A 23,525-nucleotide genomic window follows, 5' to 3' on the forward strand; every position below is an offset into this window, starting at 1 on the left:
TGCTCTCCCCCCTCAGCCTTTATTTCCTTAGCAGCTCACACGTCCATTTAAGATTTTCCCATTTCATTCAGTGGCATTAATGTTCTTTCCCTGGGAGAGTTGGTCCACGTCCCAGAATCTGCTGCCTAGGCTATTTGGGCTCCATCTGCCCTTTCCTGTGACATGTTTTGTATTTTTCCTTCTTCCAAAAGTCGTTTTTAAGTTCTCTTACCAAACAAAAGCTTATACCTTGACAAAGGTGGCCAAGTGTGTGTGAGCCCCAAGGGTTTCCTCTTAAATGGAAACAAAACATTTTCTTATTCGCTATTTTCTCTGAGAGCGAGAAGGAAAAAAAACGGCCACGCCATGGCTCTGATCCATGCATCCTTTATTCCATGACCAACCAATCGCTGAGCCGCGTCCAGGCAACAGTACACAGACTGGCAACCGACCGCATACCGCTAGACAGTGATCTGAGGCTGACAGGACGTTTAAGGCTTTTAAATTGGAAAACAAAAATTAAAACGAAAACAAAAAAAAACCCCACTCCAAACCCAAACCCTCAACCAGCATGAGCAGTGTAGCAATGTAAAGCATCTTCCATTTCTGATGCTTATCAGATGAAACTCCATTGTCAAAACCCAGAAACCTGCTAAACTAAAAAGGTTAGTTTAGTGAAATTTTAAATACATAAATTCTTCAAAGCATAGACTTGTCATTTTTTTTTTTTTTTGTCTTGGAAATGTTATAAAATTTTTTTTAATAGCAAAACATAGGAATAAAAACATATTAACAAAATGTATCCAATCATTTACATTAAAAACAAGGAATTTGCAGTTCGTTGTTGTATCCTGACAAAAGGACAACTACTCAGTAAGAATCTATGCACAACGGGATGGCAGATATGTACAGGACTTTTTAAAAAGCCTCTCAGGAGGCCTGGCCAGGAGGAAGTCTGCAAAGGCTCCTGTTAGATCAACCAGACAAGCAAAATAGTAAGACTCTGTTGATTAGTAATAAAATTACACTAAAAAAAAAAAACCCACCCAAATTTCATTTTGTTTAAGAATATTCCAGTTACATTTCTGTGGTTCCAGTTGGTGAAGCTGTTCGGGGTGGTTCTGGTAAGTTACCCTTTAAACGGATCTGTTTGGGGGGGTAGGTCAGCATGTTAATAAAAGTGAAAGGAACTGTTGTCACCGGGTTTCCAGTTGCCCTAAAAACAGCTTCACCAAGGGACTGGCCCCAGGAACGCAGAGGAGGTGGGGGAGGGGTGGGAGAGTCCTGCAGAAATGAATCCTAAGTGATGGGGAAGGGAGAGACACAGCTGGGAGCATCCTTTATGTAGCCCGAGACCTGTCCCCACCTTTAAGCCCTCGTTCCCAATCCCTGCGAGGTCCCCAAGCCGGAAATCCAGTAGTCCAGTGTGTAAGAGGTCGTGGGAATTGCTCAACAGGCTCTAGCTACACGGCTGAGCTGTCCCCAGAGCTCTGATGAGAAGACCCGACAGGCCGGCACTTCCTGCGTGGCCGTGGCGCTGTTGCCGCCACCCAGGTAAAGCGTGTGTGCAAAATCAGGACCCTTGTGTTCACAGTAAATGAGGTAAAAATCAAGTCGTCTTCAGGAGTTGGGAAGTTCGTGAGATATGAACTGTTTTAGTCTCTCTAGGTACTGTGCGTAAAGCTCTATGTCATTGTGGCCAGCCCCCTCCACCCAGAGGGGCTCCACGGCTCGAGGACAGCGCTCGTACATGGCCAGGCCGTGGGAGAAATCAATGACCTCATCCTCGGTCCCATGAATGACCAACACGGGAGAGGTGACCTTAGAGATCTTGTCAATGCTGCAAACAGAAAAGGGGAGGGGGAGAAAAGGGACTCTTTAGTCATGCTCACAGACAACGTCACAATGTCAACAAATCAGTGTCCACAGGCAAGGGAGGGACATCGTGTATACCCCCCCTTTTCCTGGGAATTCATTAAAGAAAAACACCAAACTTTTCATTTGGGAATTATTTTGGGTTCATAGGAAAGATACAGATAAAACAGAGCTCCTATACTGCCCTCAGCCATTTCTCTGAGGTTAACCCCAAGTATTGTCACCACACATTGTCAAAACCAAGAAGCCAGCGTGGAGACACTGACAATGACAGAGCTCCGGGCTCTGTTATGTGGGCTTCATTTGTTTTTTCCGATGACATCTTTTTCTGTTTTGGAACCCAAACTGAGAATCCCACACTGCATTTGGCCATTGTGTTTCTTATTAAAGTATTTTATTAAAAACAAAACAACTAAAAGCCATTGGACTAACAATCCAGTAACTAATAGTTCTGATATCTTTGTATTTATGAGAGGATTCACTAAAACAGTAAACAGGCTAGAAGTTAGCATGTCTGAACGAAGGTCTCTTTGGAAAGCTGAACACTTGGTCCCTGGCTGCTCAGGTTTTGAGAACTATCATCAGAATCAATTAACAGGATCCTCACCAACCACATTTCATAAAAAGTTCCTGCCTTATTTTTGATTAAAAAAAAAATTGTACTACTCAGCTTGAAAACTTAATGTAATGCCTCAATTTGATTCCAAATGATTTCTGACTGTTTACAAAAATCAAATCTACCCTTGAACGATGAATATTTGAGGATCTTCAAAACAATGTGCTACAGGCTCTGAAAACATTTATTTCCTCAAGAGGAATGCAGACTTTAAGCCTTGCTGGGCGGAGTGTGTAGCTGCCTTCTCCCAGGGAGGCCGTTTAATCTAAGGGCAAATCAGGAGAGGGCACCAATCTCTGTCCAGCCTGTCTGCCTACCAGAATCCCTCTTACAGTTGACTTCTGTTTCGGGCTATGGTCGAAGCTACGAAGGGATATGAACCGGTACTTTCTGCAGGGATCTTTCTGTTAAAAGTAATAATAGCGCCTGACCTGTGGTGGCGCAGTGGATAAAGCACTGGAAATGCTGAGGTCGCCGGTTCGAAACCCTGGGCTTGCCTGGTCAAGGCATATATGGGAGTTGATGCTTCCAGCTCCTCCCCCCTGTCTCGCTCTCCTCTCTCTCTGTCTCTCTCTCTCCCTCTCTCTCTCCTCTCTAAAATGAATAAATTTTAAAAAACGTAAAAAAAAAAAGTAATAGCTCACAGAGCCTGGCCAGTATCTCAGTGGGTTAGAGGGTCACCCCAAGATAGCAAAGTTGTGGGTTTGATCCCTGGTCAGGGCACATACAAGAATCATCCAATGAAAGCATACATAAGTCTTTCTCCCGCCCCCCTCAAATCAATAAATAATAAAAGTAATAGCACATTTGTTAAACATTTACCGCAGCCAGCGCTTTGCCCTTTGCATACACAAAACCTCATTTAATCTTCAGTGGACACCATGAGAGAAGAAAGAGCACTTGTGTAGCCAGGGGGGGAACTGAAGCTCAGAGATGATCAGACAGCACTCAGGAGGTTGTGGCGATAACGAGGAGCTCTGACGTGACCTGACGTTCCACACGTTTATACACAACGGACACATGGCCATGGGGCACAGCTCCGGAAACTACCGACCACTTCAAGACACCCAGATGATGACAGAACCTCCCCAGCTGGGTCAGTGGCCAAGCTCACAGCCACAGTGGCAGGATCCAAGTTTGCAGATTAAGAGTCTCGTCTAGGGCCCTGGAGCTGGCGGCTCAGTGGATAGACGGCCCAGCATGTGGAGGTCCCAGGTTGGATTCCCAGTCAGGGCACACAGGAGAAGTGACCATCTGCTTCTCTTCCCCTCCCCCTCCCTCTTCACTTCCTGCAGCCAGTGGCTCTATTGGTTCGAACATGGCCCCGAGTGCTGACGATAGCTCAGTTGGTCCGATCGAGTCAGCCTTGGTGCTAAAAATACCTGGGTACTGGAGCATCAGTCCCAGATGGGTTGCCAGGTGGATCCCAGTCGGGGTGCATGTGGGAGTCTGCCTCACTTAAAAAAAAAAATCTTGTTTAGGCCCTGGCCAGGTGGCTCAGTGGATAAAGCATTGACCCCACACACCAGAGGTTGTTGGTTCGACCCCGGATGGGGAACATATATACTAGAAGCAATCAATTGAGTATATACAACTAAATGGAAAAACTAAGTAGAACAAGTTGATTCTCTCTCTCTCTCTCTCGCTCGCTCTCCCCCCCTTCCTCTCTCTCTCACTCTCAAACCAATGGAAATTATTATTTTTTTAATATCTTGTTCAGCCTCACCAGGCAGTGGCACAGTGGATAGAGCATTGGTACGTGTAGGACCCAGGTTCGAAAACCCAAGGTCACCAGCTTGAGTGCAAGCTCATCTGGTTTGAGCAAAGCTCACCAGCTTAAGCCCAGGGTCGCTGGCTTGAGCAAGGGGTCACTTGGTCTGCTGTAGGCCCCTGGTCAAGGCACATATGAGAAAGCAATCAATGAACAACTAAGGAGCTGCAACAAAGAATTGATGCTTCTCATCTCTCTCCCTTCCTGTCTGTCCCCACCTGTCCCTCTCTCTGTCTGACACACACACACACACACACACACACACACACACACACACACACACAATCTTGTTTATAAACCTACTTCTCCCCTGCACTTAATTTTAAAGGGACCTCTTCTCAGAGGGCAGAGCAGAGTCAAACCCCCTTCAGAAGAGAACCATGGGCAGGAGGAAGGGGCCCCACCCTGAGCAGTCTGGGCCTGGAGGGTGTATCTGAAGTTAAATGCTCCGGACTCCTTTAATTTTTTTTAAATATGAAAAGGAAATGGGAAGGGACCCTCCTTTAAAGAGAGGGACACAGAGACAAGTCTACAGTGCATTTAGAAATCACTTCCCAAATTCAGTCAACGAGGAAAGTCAGTGACTGTTCCTGGTTTAGAATCTCTCTCACGGATACTTCATGGGTTTGAATAGTTGGAACTCCTCACCTGGCTCTCTCCACTTACCGATCTTAACTAAGCAAAACGCTTGGCTCTCTCAGCCCTGCTTTTCTTTCTTCTTCTTCTTCTTCTTTTTTTTTTTTTTTTTTTTTTTTTTTTGAGAGAGAGAGACAGACAGACAGGAAGGGAGCGAGATGAGAAGCATTAATTCTTTGTTGTGGCTCCTTAGTTGTTCATTGCTTGCTTTCTCATATGTGCCTTGACCGGGGGGGGGGGGGCAGAGCAGAGCGAGTGACCCCTTGCTCAAGCCAGCGACCTTGGGCTCAAGTCAGCGACTTTGGCCAATGTCTATGGTCCCACGCTTAAGCTGGTGAGCCTCTGCTCAAGCCAGATGAGTCTGTGTGCAAGCTGGCGACCTTGGGATTTTGAACCTGGGTCCTCAGTGTTCCAAGCCGACACTCTGTCACTCTATCTGCTGTGCCCCTGCCTGGTCAGGCTCTAAGCCAGTGATTTTCAACCACCAGTCTGTGAAAGAGTTAACCACCCTGACATTGTATGAAGATTAGAGTCTATCTTCTGTGGACCAGCATGAAGTTTCTGGTGCACTGATACTGGTTGGGACCAGAAGGTGGATAAACACTGCCCTAAGCCTCAGTTTCCTAACCTGTAAAAGAGTCCTCTAACTTGCCCACCTTCTGGAGGCTGTTTTGAAGACTGAGATCGCGTTTAGCTGGATGCCTGGAATACCACACATACCTTGTGCAGATTAGTTGCTGGTTTCCTATTAATTAATAAGCTGCAATGAGCTGTCGTGGCTGTATTTTGAGATATATGCTCATTTAGGAGTCATAAAAATGCTGTTCATTTTGTTGCCAGGGAAACTCCTTGCACGGCTTCCCACAGGCATGCTAAGTATCTCCCCCTTTCCACCGACTGGTCTCTCATTCCCCATTCAGCACCAATCAGACCACAGTGGAGACACCCAGCAGCCCACTTAGCATTCCCGGCCACACCACCAGAAATATGCAGCTCGCTCAGCCTTCCCAGGAAACCAACGTTTCCACTGAATCCGGGTACAAACGGCTCGGAACCCAAGTTCACCCAAGGTGTTAACAGGGGGTCGCTTCCTGTGAAAGCAGACAGTCTGCGTACAGTGGACGTTTTATGTAAACGATAAACGGTGTCCTCCTCTCCCCCAGCAACGGCGGAATGAGAACAACTCACAGGCCAATCAAAACCCTAAAACTGGGCGTTGTTTTGGCTGAGGCGTTTCCCACTGAGGAGCAGGTGAGCTGGCCAATCAAAACCCTAAAACTGGGCGTTGTTTTGGCTGAGGCGTTTCCCACTGAGGAGCAGGTGAGCTGGCCAGACTGCTTTAGCAACGTCTGGGGGTGGGGGGTGGGGGGTGGATAGGAAGCAAACAGTTTTTATTAAAAATACCGTCCTCAACTGGGATTTAAAATAAAACAAGGAGTTCTGGACAGAGGTCAGGTGCTCTGCATCTGTTCCTCCTCTGTCGGGGGGGATGAGGACCCCAGGCTCGGGGACACGCTCCCCGGGGGCTGGCTCTGCAGGGAGTTTTCCCCCAAGCGGGAGACGATGAAGGAAGTCGCTGCTAGGAATCCGCTCACCGCCACTGTCCCCGCGGCCCTCACTCAAGCACGCGATGGCATGGGAGTAGCTCCCTACGCCTCTTCCCTTAGCGGCACTGCCTGGCTGCAAACGTTAGGAGACATTTCAAAACAGTGGGTGCTCGCAGTGTTTATCTGCGTGTGGCCCACCGCTGACAGCCTCGCCACCCACTTTGCTCTTTGCGATTCAACAATACACATTGACCCGCGTGAACGAACACTGAGCCGGAAAGGTCCTTCTCGACACACAGGTGCTTTGTATCCTGCATGCACAGCCCAAGCAATGAAGTCTGGCTATCAGTGTGAGCGAGGTCCTCACACATTATCTGGGGGATCTTTACAAAAGGGTCAGCCCCAGAGGACACAGTCCCCCCCCCTGCTGTGTGTCATACTCACCTCCACACCCCCTAAGTTAGCACCGACACAGGTGGGACAGACGGCTGCATTCAGTGAGTATGTGTCAGCGGGCCACAGCGAATGGCATTATCAGGCCTGAACTCGGGCCACGGGCTGCTTCTGCGCCTGCTGTACAGGCGGGAGCTCACCTGGGGAACGCGTCGAAGCAGTACGTTTTCCGGGTGTCGGGAAAAGCCACACGCAAACCGGACATCAGAGGCGAGTGGAGGATCACGGCTGCGCACTCGTACCTCGAGGCCAGGTCCACCGTGGGGACGGTGCCGATGCTCTGCCCGTATAGGATGATGTTCTCAGGACTCACGCCGTACCTAGGGAGACCGGAGGTTGTGTGCCGCTTGTTAATGAATGGAAGAAAGTCAAAAATATCTTTTTAAAACTTTTTATTCTTTTTAGAGAGAGAGAGAAGAAGGGGGAGGAAGAGAGAGTGTGGGGGGGGGAGAAAAATAGAAGCATTCATTTGTAGTTCTACTGATTTAGGCATTCATTGGTCGATTCTTGCATGTGCCCTGACCAGGGATCGAACCTTCAACCTTGTTGTTTCAGGATGATACTCTGACTGAGCTAACCGGCCAGGGCCCCAAAACCACAGAATCTTACACTCACAAAACTCACATCTCACTTGTACACTTCAGCTTAAAATAAAGTGAACTTCACAAAAACGAATGTTACAACGTATCTCAGTATTAGTGACTCAGATGCTGCCTTTTACACCATTTTGCACAAATAGTGAATATGACTATTTTTCCTCTGGACAATTAACTAAATTCACGCATTACACATTTCATTTCAGTATTTACTGTCATCTCATTCTCTATTTTTCCCTCCGTCTACTTTCTCTGATGATCTGAGAGGTATTTCTGATATGAAAACAACAGTGTGTGCTTGGCAAATCCTAAGACTGTTGTTAAGAGCCCTCTGAGTGAGGCTTTAATAAGATCTGAAATATATTATTAGCATTTGTCAGAAAAAGGTACTGGGAGACGATTCATTTGAAGACAATTACTTTTGCTTTAGCATCTTTTCAGGGCTAAACCCTCCCACGTCATTCAATCCACCAGCAGTTTCCCAATCCCTTCACTTCCGACTCTCAGCTGGGCAAACGGCCACGTGGGGAACAGGCCACACGCTCCCGGGTACAGCCTCCACACACACAGGGCTCATATACCAGTCCTCTCGCCCACAAACACATACAGGACGGTCTGCGGGGCTGCCCGACAGTGGGGGACCCTGCCGGGCACCAGCAGCGTGGGGATGACATGTTACCTGCCTGCTCTGACCTGCTCCTGGCATCTGAGTCGTTCTCTGGTTGGTGAGGGGCAGGGGTCCAATTCCAGGCTGCGGACCTGGTTTCCATCCCCTGCCTCTCGGACTCGTGCTAACGACATGCCCTCCCCAACTTCTGGCCTGGCCTCTCTCTCCTCTCCCGGACCCTCCTCCTCTGGGTTCTATCCACAGAAGCTGTGCAGTCACAACATGCCTGATGCCAACCCACCCTGCGCCCTCTCATCGGCCCCTTCAGCAAATCGCTTTCATTGGGATAAACGTCCATGTCCTCGGATTAACCTCCACGACCTGCCCCCGTTTCCTGTGCCAGCCTCTCCTTTGGTCTCCAGGTGAACCTCCTGCCCCACGGTTAGATACCTCACTGTCCCTTAAACAAGGCACGCCTCTCACTGTCCCATAAACAAGGCACGCCTCTCACTGTCCCTTAAACAAGGCACGCCTCTCACTGTCCCTTAAACAAGGCACGCCTCTCCATTGCCTACAACTCCTGGGGTCCTTGCGGTTTGTCCCCCGTCCTTCCTCCTTCACACCCATTCCAGCCACCCCAGGCCATACTGGCCCTTTCTTTCCCAAGCCATTCTCTGCAGTACTTACCAGTATGGGGGGCGGCAGGCTGGACCACTTTGTGGCATGCCCTGTGCTGTCGATGAGACTTAAGCCCCACCCTGGTGGGTACAATTGTGTACCCCTATCCCCTTGGGAAAGTGAACAATATCACGGTCAGGGATCGGCACCCCGGAAGCCTTTCTTCCTTTGAATGGAATGAGAATCAGCCAAAGGCTGTTTTTTAACCAATTCAAAACTAACTTTCACATATTGTTATCATTCCAGTGGATATTGTTTTTTAATTTTATTTTTTATTTTTTCATTTTAGAGAGAGGAGAGAGAGAGAGAAAGAAAGGGGGAGGAGCAGGAAGCATCAACTCCCATATGTGCCTTGACCAAGCAAGCCCAGGGTTTTGAACCAGCGACCTCAGCGTTTCACGTGGACACTATCTGCTGCAACCACCACAGGCCAGGCCCCAATGGATATCTAATCCCACTTCAAGTTTAGCATCTTCTTGAGGATCTAGCTAGAAGCAGCACCTGTCTGCAAACTAGGGAAATCGACAGTACGTTAGTTTCTGCGCTGTCCAGGTGTCCTGTAAGATTTACGTGAAACACAACACAAGGTATCAGCCAAGGGGAAGCCCAGACTCAGAGTGACGGGTCCCTATTGCTGGAGTGCCACGTGCGCAGTAGCCCTGCTGGAAACCTGGTTTTCGCTCCCCCCCTCTCACGTGTCCCCCGTCCTCCTGCAGTCACAGGGAGCGATGCTGAGCTCCAGGGGGCCATGGCCTTGGCCAGGTAGCTGAGGTTGCAGGTTTGACCCCTAGTTACAGCACACGTGAAAATCAACCAATGAATGCATAAATAAGTGGAACAACGCATCAGTGATTCTCTCCCTCTCTGTGTCTTTCTCCCTTCCACTCTCTCTAAAAATCAATTACCGAAGATTTACTCTTCAGTTTCCACTGAGCACAGAGGACGTGTCCCCGGTGGAGATGGAGCATGCCAGGGAGACAGCGTCCTGTGGGAATGATCACGAAACCGAGGAGGTGAAACCCTGTTTGTTTTCTCTTCACTGTAAAGCTCTCTGTTCTGACTACACACACGGACACGCCGGGCCTCTCAGATGCGCCGCATCCTGTTTAAGGGAACGGGGCCTGGAAGTGAACGGGCCTTGACTTTGTCCTGTCAGAAGCATTTCCATTTATCTTCAGAAGAAGCAGGCTTGGCACGGGGCCACCGACTTTGAAGTCAATAGTTTAAATATTTCAGAGCTACAATTCCTAGTGGAAATGCCTTCAGACTTAGGACAAAGATAAATACACAAGGGCCCGTGAACGCTAACTGAAGGATGAGGTCTTAGGGTACTGAGAAACCCTGACAAATTTTAGAGCAAAGCTCTGGCATTACAGGACTGACAGTGAAGGGAAGCAGGTAGGTAAACACGGCCTGCAAAGAACACAAACCCCTCCAGGACCAGGGCCGCCTGTGGGCACCTTGACCATCAATCATTTTCTCCCCACCAAAGCTTAACAAATGCATGCCTTATATTTTAAATTATGAGGAAGATCAAAAAGCACCCATCATCTGAAATGTACTCCTTTTTCCTTTTTAAAAATATATCTTTGGAGGCCCTGGCCAGTTGGTTCAGCAGTAGAGCATTGACACAGTGTGTGGAAGTCCTGGGTTCGATTCTAGATCGGGCACACACGAGTAGTGACCATCTGCTTCTCCACCCTTCTCTTTTCCCCTTCTCTGTCTCTCTTCCCCTCTCGCAACCATGGCTCAACTGGTTCAAGTGCATCGGCCCTGGATGCTAACGATGGCTCCCTGGAGCCTCAGCCTCAGACACTAAAAATAGCTCAGTTGGGAGCATGGCCCCAGATGGGCAGACCATTGGCTTCAGATGGGGGTTGCTGGGTGGATCCCGGTCGGGGTGCAATGTGGGAGTCTGTCTCTCTCCCCTTCTCACTGGGAAAAGAAGAAAAAAAAAGGAAGAACACTAAAACCAAGTATAAGTTCGGGCAGAATGAACTTTATGGTCAGTAAATTTGTCCAAGTGCAGACAAGGCAACAATCAAATGGAGACAGGGACACCAGGACACGCAGAGAGAGTGCCTGTAGCCACTGCAAAGAGGAGGAGATCCGGGAACACGGAGAAGAAAGGCGACCACCCCAGGGGTGGGCGAGCACCCGGAACCTGGGAGCCGGCCGGGCTGGGGTGAGGCTTTTACCTCGGAAGGAAGCCGAGGACCGTCCCAGGAATGCCCACGGATGCCGTGAGGACACAGATGGGAAACCGCTGTGGCCACGGGAAGGAAGAAGATGGTTGGATAAGAAGAGTTTGGAGTTGCTCAGATGAGACATGTGTGCAGCGAGCGGCGGCGGGGGGGGGGGGGGTCACGCAGAAGGGTGGGGGGACGGCGCACACACAGGGGAGTTGGGAAGGGGACATCGGGTGGCTGGAATTCTGTTTTGTTTTGTTAGAAAGTAAGATCAGTTTGGGAAGATGCTGAGTTTCGGGTGACTGTGGAACACACCAGGAAGGCGTGGAAAAGTCGAACTCTCAGGGTTAGTTATAGGAAAGGTCTTCCTGAAATTGTTGGCTGTATGTGCTCAAGGCCCCCCCCCCAGGAAGGGCCCCCACCACCAGGAAGCCAGGAAGCAGCTGGCAGGAGGCAGCTGCGGGGACAGCGTCCAGGCCCAGAGCCACAGGACGACAGCGAACACAGAGGCTCTGGGAGGGACCAGGTGGCCCTGGTCCTAGGAAGATGGGCAGATCAAAACTTCAATCAGTAAACAGAATGAGAGCATGTCCTTTTCTGAACCGGACTGCTCCGGCAATAATAATACAACCCTCAGAACAACAAGGACATTCCAGGGAAAGGTCACTGGCCAGGAGGCTTGCTGTGGTGACATGCATGCCCAGTCACTAGGCTTTCTTAGACTTCCTCATCTATTTCAAACACATCATCAGCACACACGCCGTCTCGTCTTCGCGAGGCAGCGCTCTCCTCGTGCCCGATGTTCCCCTCTACACCACGCGTTTGAGATCTCCTTCCCGATGACGGCACAGGGGAGGGCTTTCAGCGTCGGGTCGAAACCCACCTTCAGCACAGCTTAATTCTTTACGTCATTCAAGACATGCCCCTTCTCTTACAACACTTTCCCTCTGTGCCAAAGCAAAAATAAACAAGACCTGGCATGACTTAATTTTCATTTTTAAAAAGTCATCTCGCAGAGAGAAAGTTAAGAGTCCTCAAGTATATACAGTGTACAACCAACTCCCTTTAGATCCGTGACAATTAAAATAGAATAATTTGCTTGAACTTGTTTGGGTATAATTGTGTCTGAAATTCTTCTAATGATAATAGAGACTCTCTGGCATTCTCTAATGAGCCAGAAAAGGCTCCCTCTCCCCAGAGCTGCACAGACACCTGGGAAAGGCTCGGAATAGCACCTGCCCTCCAGGGCTCGCGAGGAGTACATGGGCTGCCGTATGCACAACACCAAGCATCTGACAAAAGCCATTTCATAAGTGCCACTTCTGTCCACCCCAACGAGAGGTGAAGACAGACACGTGACCAAAGTACAGCCTTCAAGGGTCTCCTATTAACACCCGAGAAACACGCTGCAAAGTAATGCAAGTGTCTCGTGAAGTCTCAGGATAGGGGAAAGCTTTGAAAATCTAATTGAATTACCCCCCCTTGATTGCCAACACTGGGAGCTATTTCTTAGAACTAGAAACTCGAGAATTTAATTTCTAGTTATTTTATCGTTCTTAGGACAGACGACAGCCATAGCAAGACACCAGGTGGCTGGTGAGCTGGTCCTGCCTGGCAATCCCATGCAAATGGCAGTGATGTGTAGGATGTCACACCACCAAGCCCTTTACAAAACCCTGCACAAATCTGCTGAGATGCCCACGGGGAATTTCGGGATGGTCACGCATGCTGGGGACAGAGAGCATTTCTGACCTGCTGTATCTTTTCAGAGCAATCAAAGTCCTTCTCCACGACCCAGAAGAAACTTTCTTAAGAATACCTAACTACAAAGAGGAGAGCAAGGCTGAGGAAGGGAGGAAGCTGGGGTCCTGAGCCATCGTGGGGGCGCCCTGTACCCAGTCCTGGTCTCCTGGAGTTCTGACCTGGGTGGAGCTTAGACTGCCCTCTCTCGACGTTGGGGTAAAACCAGTGTTTTGTGAGTATGTGGTCAGGCCTGTGTGGAGGTCTGGGGCAGGGACAGAGGGCGGAGGTCTGCCCAGCAGGTGAGGAGGAGGAGGCTTCGGAACCAGACCACTCAAGGTCTGAGTCCGGCTCTGCCTTGCCCCCATTATCTGACCATAAAGGGGTGTGAGTGTTGCCCGCTGGGCCTGCGGTGGGAATTAATGGGATAATGAATGAAACCCACAGTCCCCTCTCCACCTTCCAGGCTGCTTTCCTGTTTCCACAGCCGGGAGATGCGTCCCCCGTGGGATCTGACGTGGTGCATGGACACGGGACGACACCTCCGTCTGAAAACCCAGGAGGCTGGCTCACTCACCAGCTCAGCCGTGCCCGACTCTCACTGCTCGTCCCAACCTGTGGTTTGCACCCACTCGGTCGGAGCGGAGTCTGTAAATAAACCACCCCCCGCCCCACCCAGGGAGGAAGCCCTCTGTCTCCCAGACGGCACTTTTGGTTCTTGAGCCTTGGTCCTTTCTCCTAGTGTCCCCTAGTCTCCCTTCTGCTCCAGAACCTCCTACTTCTCCTTCATCCATCTTAAAAGCATAAGAAGTTCATGGCATCCATTATGAAAATATCTCAAACCACAGGGCGGGGACGGAGAGGCCCCAAGAGATCACATAGACGATGACTTTACAGATAAGGAAACCAAAGCTCAGGGAGAGGTCACTGACTTAATGCAGACTGGTAATTACCAAGACGGCTGCTCTGAGCATCTCCCAGCTCCAGGATGTGCACTAACCTGGGGGAAGAATTACTACCGGTCCACATTACACAGACACGACCTTTGACTGGGGCGGTGCAGCGGCTCAGACCAGACACAGCTGTCAGATCCTGCCTCCGTCTCTGCTGAGTGTGGGGCACACGGCCAGCCCTGCGCTCAGGTGTGAAATGGGGCTCCCTGCTAACCAGGCTGGTGTGCAGCTGCCCAGTAAGGTTAGTGATCACCCCCCTTTAACTCAAAAGGTAAAGCAACTTGGAATCAGGATGTTCACAGCACCAACCTGAAAATGTTGACGTAAGCCAGGCTGGAAAGTGCACATTCTATTTAACCGGGACAGAGTTTACGCAGGGAGGGCACAAAGTTCTGATGACGGGCGGGGGCGACAGCTGCACAACGCTGCGACGTCCTCAATACCACCGAACCGGCCACTTGAAAATGGTTCAAGTGGGAAATTCACATTATGTGAATTTTATCACAATAAAAAGGGGGGAAAAATGAACAGTCTTATGTTGGACTCAAACTAACTGTTGCCTTATCGGTGAGTACAAAGGAAAAATCCCAGCTCTCCCGATTTCAAAATGAGATTCGACTATAAAAATAAAAGCAGTAAGTAGTAAACAACAGTGATAAACATTTGGGTTTTAAAAACGGCAAACTGTCTAACATGCAGAGTCATTGCGATTTACCGGGAACAGAAAGAGAAAAGACGAGAAAGGGGCGCATCACCGCCGGGTGTTCTTCCGCCAGTGTGGCAGCGCGCTCTGCTCACGACCCATCTCTGAGGGGGGGCAGCTGTTTTATTCAAACGCCATTCTGACCTCCCTGTCACAAAGACCTGCTATCCTTTCCATGATCTCTCCACCTCAGCTGGCTTCCCCCCCCCCCCCGTCTTTTTTTTAAAAGGCCAATCAAAAGGAGACCGCTCCTTAGGACAACACAGCACCCCGGCCATCACCCTTTGAGGTGTAAGGGTTCCCTCGGGAACCTCACAGAAGGACCCCCGGCCGCAGTGCGCAGACGTATTTCTCTGAGCAGTACCTGCCGATTTGAATGAAACCGTAACAGAATTCCAATTTCTAGTATTTGAACGCTCAAGGGCAGTTGTTAGAGAGGCTGTCTGCATTCTAAAATAGCACCCTTCGTCTGTCTGTCAAGGACGAAGCCCGAGGCCTGCGTGTGCCACAACCAGCTTCCGCTGCTGACCCGAGTTCTTACCCCACTTGGAGTTTTCATTTCCTTTCCCAAGTTGGTCTGACAGAGGGCCTGGAGGTAACTTCAACATTACCTTTTAATTAAAACACTGTGTAGCGTATAAACATAACAAAGCATATGCCACATCCTTATGCATCATAAATAGGAAGGCTTTATGTGGTCACTAAAGAACATGGAGTACTGAAGCATCAATAATTCAATAGCTCCCAGCCTCCACATTCTGCTCTGCACGCTCCACTGTGACCCAGGATGATGCACTCATAGCCCAGCCCCTGGAGCCTAACACAATAACCAGAGACGGAGCAGCACAAGTAGATTCTGTTTTCTCTGCAGACAACGCAAGACATTCCCAAGCTTTTTCAGCCCTCCTGTCCTTGTGTCAAGCCTCGCTCTGGACCTCGCGTCTTACGTTTTTCCTGTTGTGGTCCTAGCTTGTCTTTGGCTGGATGGAAAATACTGGTGCGTCTCCTATTGAAACCATTCCAGGGGCCCTGGCCGGTTGGCTCAGCGGTAGAGCGTCGGCCTGGCGTGTGGGAGTCCCGGGTTCGATTCCCGGCCAGGGCACACAGGAGAAGCGCCCATCTGCTTCTCTACCCCTCCCCCTCTCCTTCCTCTCTGTCTCTCTCTTCCCCTCCTTTCCCCTCCCGCAGCCGAGGCTCCACTGGAGCAAAGATGGCCCCGGCGCTGGGGATGGCTCCATGGCCTCTGCTTCAGGCGTTAGAATGGCTCTGGATGCAACAGAGCAACACCCCGGATGGGCAGAGCATCGCCCCCTGGTGGGCGTGCCAGGTGGATATCGGTCTGGCGCATGCGGGAGTCTGTCTGACTGCCTCCCCGTTTCCAGCTTCGGAAAAATGAAAACAAAAAAAAAGAAACCATTCCGGAAATTGAGGAACTTCACGTGCCGACGAGGTTTCAAACAGGGATGGGGGTAGATACGGGTCTTCGTTCTGAAGAGAAGCTTTGTCACCGCAGACGTGCCAGTTGCTGCCATCTAGATGTTCTGATCAGGCACAGAAGGGCGCCTGGGGGTGGCGCCCTGCCTCCCCAGCCACAGCAGCCAGGACATCAGAAGTGGATTCCATGTGCAATGGGGACAGGGGACTTCGGGACTCACGGGCAGACATGGGGATTAAATGCTAAATTAAACATAGGAAGGGGCACGAAAGGAGAGAGGTGGGGTCAGGCACAGTCGGGGGCAGCCTGGCTCGGGCAGTGCCAGTGCGCGGAAACCTGCCAGGGGATCTATCCTCCTTTCCCTCATGAGCTTAAAAACGTGTCCCGGTCATCCGAGCAAGGCTTATCCGAGACTCCCACGTGCACCGGGATTCTCTCTCATCCTGGCTGTCATCACCACCCCAGTGGTCGCTCAATTCCAAATGGGCTTTCCTGGCTGTGTCCTCTCCTCTTTCTAAGCCCATGGGACCCCAAAAAGTTCCCGCCCCCTGAATTCCTTCCAAGACGCCAACGGGCACTTTACATGCTGACTCTCAAGTCCCCTTCCTCAGCCGGACATGTTCCGTATTATGACTTCTAATCCATCTGACTCCCTGTCCACAAGTTACCACGATTTGTGAGTTCCCATCAAGTCAAGGCAAATTGCAAGGGGAGAGATTTTACTACATAATTTCGATCAGTCAGGAATTGTTTATTTTTCACTTGAAACATGAAAGAAATCGAAGCAATATAAAATCTTCTATAAAGTATTAACAGATGCTTTCAGTGTCTCAGCTTGGTCTGTGTGAGTTTTCAGCTCTAAAACAAAGCCTATTTTCACCCTCTTCTCCCACCTATTAGAATTCCTCGGGTTTAAAACGCTGTGAAATAGTACAGCCAAATATTTATAAAAACATTAAGGTTTTATTACAGTTTCATTCGTGGTACTTCCTTGGCAGAAAGCAAAATTTACGAGCAAGGTTATATATGTTTTCATAAAGTAACTATTCGAATTGAGCGTTGCATACTAAATGCCTCTGCTGAGCTGTTTGTATCCCGCTGGCCACATACACACCTGCTGACTGCTTCTCTCTGTGGGGCTGTCGGGAACCAGAGAAAGAGAGGGGGATCATTTATCTCTCAAACAGTCACCCCGTGTCCTCTAAGCCTATTGTATGGTGCCAAGAGCCAAGGGGACAAATATTAACAAGGATGACTAGAGCTTCACCCTGCGGGTGGTGGTGGTGGTGGGGGCAAGTTATGTTCTAATGATCTGATAGCGTAGGCTATTTTTATCCTAAAATAAGAATGCCTGACCTTACAGTCTTTCTTTTTCACAGGGCTGATGCTGATGTCTCATATAAACTCTTGGAGAATCTGTGCTCTTAAAGATGGAATTTGATCATTAGGTAGAGATGCTATTTTACCTTCTAAAATGTTCTCAATTTTATTCAGAAGGAAGGCCCTGAAGTTTAGTTGTTTACCTGGTTTCACTAACTGTGATCTGAATGTACTAAGAAAGGTCAAGGACCCTGAGGCCACAGATCACTAACCCACTCTAATGACCCGTAAAAATGCCTGCGGGAACCGAACACGTCAGCTCCCAGGTGACTTACCTGGATTAGACTTCTGATCTGTCATGTGAGGGGAATGAATTAGGGCTGGGTCTGCCTCCTCCATTCCCCTGCCTCACGGTCCCTTTCTCCTGTGGGCTCAGCCATGCCAGGTCAGAAATCACACCTGAGCAGGACAGACCAGAGGGGTTCTCTCAGGGCACGGGTGAGGTCGCAACTGCTGTGAGCAACAGCCCCCACTCTATGGGGCTCCCTGTACACCAGGAACCATGGGGGTGACCACACAGCTGAACAGCAGGGCTCGCCCTTATCCATCGCTAGAATGTCCTGGGCACACAACCAGATAACCTCTGGCACAAGACTGTGCCTCCAACACCTTCTCTCTAATCCCAACAAACACCTGCAAGGTGCTGTCACCATTCAAGTAACGATCGAGGCAGCTAGGTGAGCTACCCAAGGTAGATGGCAGAGCCTGGCTCTGAACCCAGATCAGATGCTACGTTCCAGGCTAAGCCCCTTGTCCCCATGTGTCCACCAGTAGCTAGGGACAGGAGGCAGCAGCCACCTTGGTGACCAGGTGGAGCCAGGAGAGCATGAGGCCTGACAACCTACCCCTTTCCCTGATGTACTTAAGAATGTCACCAGCCCTCCCCCTAACTCCACATTTGCATCTTTAAACGATGCCGCACCAGACCTCCCTGGGACAGTCCAGAATTCATGGCGCAGCACAAACCAGCACACGTGTCACCAGACAAGCCCCGGCTCCGTGACCCTTGGGAACGCCGAGACAACGGCGTGCAGACCCCAGAAGGACGAGTTTGCACCACGGGTCTCGTGTCCTCGTTCGTCTCCTCCCCTCCTCCTCTCCCCCAGTCCTTTCCCAGCGATCTCTGGAAAACTGGCTCTATTTTTAGAAAGGGACTGTATTCTAATATTTAAAGAATGGTATGTAAGGACATCATTAAGGAACCAAGAATGGCTCACAAGAATGTGGACTATTTTAACCTCTAGGACAGAAAGGCGAGGGGACATTCTTCTCCAAAGGTGCACTTGCCACAACCAGATAGTTCCTCAGCTCAAATTCCTTCAGTGGCCCTGGCCAGTGGCTCAGTGGATAGAGCGTCGGCCCAGCGTCTGGACGTCCCAGGTCCGATTCCTGGTCAGGGCACGCGTGAGAAGTGACCATCTGCTTCTCTCCCCCTCCGTCTCCCCCTTCTCTCTCTCTTCTCCTCCTGCAGCCAGTGGCTGGATTGGTTCAAGCGTGGCCCGGGACACTGAGGATAGCTGGTTGCTGGGTGGATCCTGGTCGGTCGGGGAGTCTGCCTCACTATCTGACCCCACACCTAAAAAGATAACCCTTTAGTAACCAACTCTGTGCCACATCCTCGCTGGTGAATGGCCCCAAATCTCTAACATGCTACTGAGCCACACAAGGCTAGTGGGCACATTCCTTTTGTGTCTTTTCCTTGCAAGTCCTTGGCTGTTTGACTTGGGTTATTCTCCAAGAAACCAGAGTATAAAAACATAATAACAGTAGTTACATAACTAAGCCAACAAGGAAATGGTACTTGGCACAGGATTTAAAAGGCCAATAATGGCAGTTCTAATAAAAATTGGCTAAGTGAAGGCATGTGTCTCCCTTCTCCCCCCCTTGAAACCCACACAAAACAAAAATAAAAAATTTTAAATATGAAGATGATGAAAAGAAAACATAAAGCTCTCTGGAGAGCTTGGGGCAGGGGCATCCAGGACCCCATGGACCCCTCGGAGTTGAAGGCAGCCCCCTGCAGAGTACACCCCTGGGGATGGAAAACAGGTATACAGCGAACAGTGGTACCTTGAGATACGAGCAGACCAACATACGAATTTTTTTTTTTTAAAGATACGAGCTGAGACTCTATCCGTATTTTTGTTCGAGATCCAAGCGAAATTCCGAGATCCGAGTTGTGATTCGGGAAGCTATTGCTAACTGGTGCGTTGGCGCACGGGGTCCAGTATCGGCAGCACAACACTGGCATCTCTTTCTTTCTCATGTGTTACCCGCAGAATCAAGTCGAATCTCGTGTGCTGTACTCATTCTTGCATCATTTTTGCTTTTTTTTTTTTTTTTTTGTATTTTTTTCTGAAGCTAGAAACGGGGACAGTCAGACAGACTCCCGCATGAACCCCACCGGGATCCACCCGGCACGCCCACCAGGGGGCGACGCTCTGCCCACCAGGGGGGGATGCTTTGCCCCTCTGGGGCATCGCTCTGTTGCAACCAGAGCCACTCTAGCGCCTGGGGCAGAGACCAAGGAGCCATCCCCAGCGCCCGGGCCATCTTTGCTCCAATGGAGCCTCGGCTGTGGGAGGGGAAGAGAGAGACAGAGAGGAAGGAGAGGGGGAGGGGTGGAGAAGCAGATGGGCACTTCTCTGTGTGCCCTGGCCGGGAATCGAACCCGGGACTTCTGCACGCCAGGCCAACGCTCTACCACTGAGCCAACTGGCCAGGGCCCATTTTTGCATTTTTTACTAACTCTTTTTGTGTGTTATCATGGGGCCGAAGAAAGTGAGTGTAAAGGACAGTGGTGAAAAGAAGAAGAGAATGATGTTGATAGAAGTAAAGCAAGAAATAATAGAAAAACATGAGTGTGATGTACGAATGATTGAACTGGCAAGGCTGTACGACCACAATACATCTACAATTTGTATCATCCTTAAACAGAAGGATGCCATCAAAAGCGCAAATCCAGCGAAAGGAACTACAATTCTGTCCCAATTAAGGACAAATATCCATGAAGAAATGGAGAAGCTTCTGTTGGTGTGGGTGAAAGAGAAAGAGCTGGCAGGAGATATAGTGAAGGAGACTGTAATATGCAAAAAGGCACGTATTATTTACGGCGACTTGAAGAAGAAAGAACCATCAACCTAAAAAGAGGCAGCAGAAGATACGTTTAAGGCAAGTCACAGCTGGTTTAAAAATTTCAGGAAGAGGTCCTGGCCGGTTGGCTCAGCGGTGGAGCGTCGGCCTGGCGTGCGGGGGACCCGGGTTCGATTCCCGGCCGGGGCACATGGGAGAGGCGCCCATTTGCTTCTCCACCCCGCCCCCCCCCTCCTTCCTCTCTGTCTCTCTCTTCCCCTCCCGCAGCCGGGGCTCCATTGGAGCAAAGATGGCCCGGGCGCTGGGGATATCTCCTTGGCCTCTGCCCCAGGCGCTGGAGTGGCTCTGGTCGCGGCAGAGCATTGCCCCCTGGTGGGCAGAGCATGGCCCCTGGTGGGCGTGCCAGGTGGATCCCAGTCGGGCGCATGCGGGAGTCTGTCTGAATGTCTCTCCCCGTTTCCAGCTTCGGGAAAAAAATTTTTTTTTTCAGGAAGAGATCTGGCATCTACTTGGTGGGGAGGCATGGTGAAGCTGTGAGTGCTGACGTTAAGGCAGCTGAGGAATACTTCACACGTTTTGCTGCGCTTATCGCAAAGGAAAGCTACATCCCCCAACAAGTGTTCAACTGTGAGGGAACAGGATTATTTTGGAAAAAAATGCCCTGGAGGACTTTCATCACCGCAGAGGAGAAGAAGCTGCCAGGCCATAAACCCACGAAGGACTGTCTGACCATTGCATTGTGTGCAAATGCTAGCGGTGACTGTAAAGCCACTGCTAGTGTATCATTCTGAAAATCCTTGAGCCTTTAAGACTCACAAGATTCTTAAAGAAAAACTGCAGGTTATGTGGCGTGCCAATGCTAGGGCATGGGTTACACGGCAGTTTTTTATTGAATGGGTAAATCTCGTCTTTGGTCCTGCAGAGAAGAAAGATCTTCAAGAAAATAAACTCCCGATGAAAGCATTACTAATCCTTGATAATGCTCCAGCCCACCCACCTGGTCTTGAAGATGACATTCTCGATAAGTTCAAATTCGTGAAAGTCCTCTACCTCCCACCCAACACGACTTCAATCTTGCAACCTATGGATCAGCAGGTCATTTCCAACTTTAAAAAGCTTCACACAAAGCACTTGTTCTGCCACTGCTTTGAGGTGACTGAGAATACAATTCTAACCCTTCGAGAGTTTTGGAAAGATCACTACAACATTGTGATATGTTTACGCATTATTGACTTGGCATGGCAAGAGGTTACAAGAAGAACCTTGAACTCGGCATGGAAAAAGTTATGACCTGATGTTGTTGCAGACAGGGACTTCGAAGGATTCGAACCAGAGACCCAGACCAAGGTAGAAGCACTGGAGGAGATTGTGTCCCTTGGAAAGTCATCGATGGGTCTGGAGGTAGATGAGGGTGACGTAAACGAGCTCGTCAAGGAACATGAGGAGGAACTCTCACTGAGGAGCTGAAGGAGCTACAGATCATGCAACATACGGAGCTTCTGCAAGAGATCAGTAGGGAGGAGGAGGTAGAGTCGGAGGAAGTGATTTCTACAAGCGAAATTAAAGACATGCTGGCAATGTAGGAGAAGCTTTCAAGTTTCATGGAAAAGAAACACCCAGAAAACGTTTCAACTGGTTGTGCTTCAGCACTTTTTAATGACATTTGTTTATCACACTTCCATAACATTTTAGGTAGGCAAAAGCAAACCTCTTTGGATAGATTTTTATTCAAAAGTCCTACAAATGAAAGTGCCAAAAGTGCAGCCAAAAAGGCAAAAACAGGTGATGATTAAATGAAAAATAAGTAATGTTAAGCTTAGGTTAAGTTTAAAGTTAAGATAATGCATTTTTTTACAATTAAGTTTTTGTGGTTTCATTTTAAGTAAAGACAGTGCAGTTTTAGTTTTGTTTAAAGTAAAGAAAATGCAGTTTTAGTTTACATTTAGTGTTAAGAAAGTGCAGTTTTAGTTTATGGGTCTACAGTGCCTGCATCCCTTCCTCCCTCCCTCCTCCTCCACCATTCACCTCCGTTAGCCGCACTCGTCTGTCTCCAAGGTAAGAACACAGTACTAAATAACACTTTTTTCTTTTATTTCATATATTTTGTTATGCATTGGAAAAGTATACACGTGTATACTTTAATTAAAAACCTGACTTTTTTCATAATTTAGGATGGTTTGGGAATGTTTCACAGGGCTGGAACGGATTAAATCTATTTCTGTTATTTTAAATGGGAGAAATTTGTTTGATATACGAGTTGACTGACTTACGAGCTCGGCTACAGAACAAGTTAAATTCGTACCTCAAGGTACCACTGTATTTCAGAAATATTTCATCGCAAGCGGCGAACAGTTTTGGTGTTTAGAATAACACACAACAGGGCTCTCTGCGAGAACCTGACTGTGGACTTCTCCCTCGCACCCACGGCTGATGGGCCACAGTGGGCGGGCAGGGAACCCGGAGTCCCAGGCGGTCCACGCTTCCTCTCCCTTCCTACCCCATCACTCGGCTCAGTGAAAAGTTCAAATTACTCAAAATGTCTGTCTGGCTTGGAAAAATCTCCCTGAAGTTTAGAATGCTCTGACGAAGGGAAGTCAAAAGGGAAAAATGAACTGAGAGATGAAAACTGGGCCGAAACAGAAACTGACCTCAGAGGAGAGAAAATAAAGTTAGAGAGACTTCCCAGGAGGTCAAACAAGCCAGACAAAGAGATGGAGGCTGGGGGGGGGGTGGGGTGGGGGGTTCAGCAGGGAGCCCCGGAGGTTGGGTGAACAGACGCCCCACGAACAGAGATGGAACTGACCAGAGCGGAGGCAGGAGAATTGAGCAGACATGTTACTTAAAATCACAAATAGTGTGGACAACGTCTCAAAAATAACTATCAAACACTGAAAACAGCAAGAGGAAGCCAGCAGTCCCGGATAATTAAGAAAAACCCCTGTGTTCCTTAGCAGAAAGCCGATCGATACTGTCTTCAGTTGTTCCCGGGTGCTGGGGGGGGGGGGGAGAGCGAGGGTGACCGTTGGTTTTAGTCATTGTCTCTTCTGACTTATTACTGCATGCCTGTATTATTTAATAAGTAAAAATGTTAAATCCTGCCATTAAAATGCGACTCACCTCTCATGTCATTGACATGCTAAGCTTCTCCCTGGCACACCCGCATAAGCTGGTGCCCAGTGACGTACCTTACTGTATTTATTGAGACTTATTCTCCATGAATACCCCAATGGCCCTGTTTCTTATAAAAGGATGAGGGTGCTTCCTGCCTGTATTT

At 49.3% G+C, this 23,525-nt stretch overlaps 1 protein-coding gene across 1 annotated transcript in view; it reads right to left on the bottom strand.

Annotated features, from left to right (window-relative positions):
* Positions 1 to 350: 350 nt before the first annotated feature.
* Positions 351 to 23,525, bottom strand: part of ABHD17C (abhydrolase domain containing 17C, depalmitoylase) — a 39,855-nt gene continuing 16,680 nt past the window's right edge. The window contains exons 2-3 of the mRNA XM_066355535.1: positions 7,018 to 7,197; positions 351 to 1,819 (exon numbers count right to left, since the gene is read on the bottom strand). Of these exons, the coding sequence (XP_066211632.1) occupies positions 1,600 to 1,819; positions 7,018 to 7,197 (400 nt within the window). The 3' untranslated portion in view covers positions 351 to 1,599. The remainder of the gene's footprint in view (positions 1,820 to 7,017; positions 7,198 to 23,525) is intronic.

Source organism: Saccopteryx leptura, chromosome 13, assembly GCF_036850995.1.
Source record: "Saccopteryx leptura isolate mSacLep1 chromosome 13, mSacLep1_pri_phased_curated, whole genome shotgun sequence".
Classification (NCBI taxonomy): domain Eukaryota; kingdom Metazoa; phylum Chordata; class Mammalia; order Chiroptera; family Emballonuridae; genus Saccopteryx; species Saccopteryx leptura.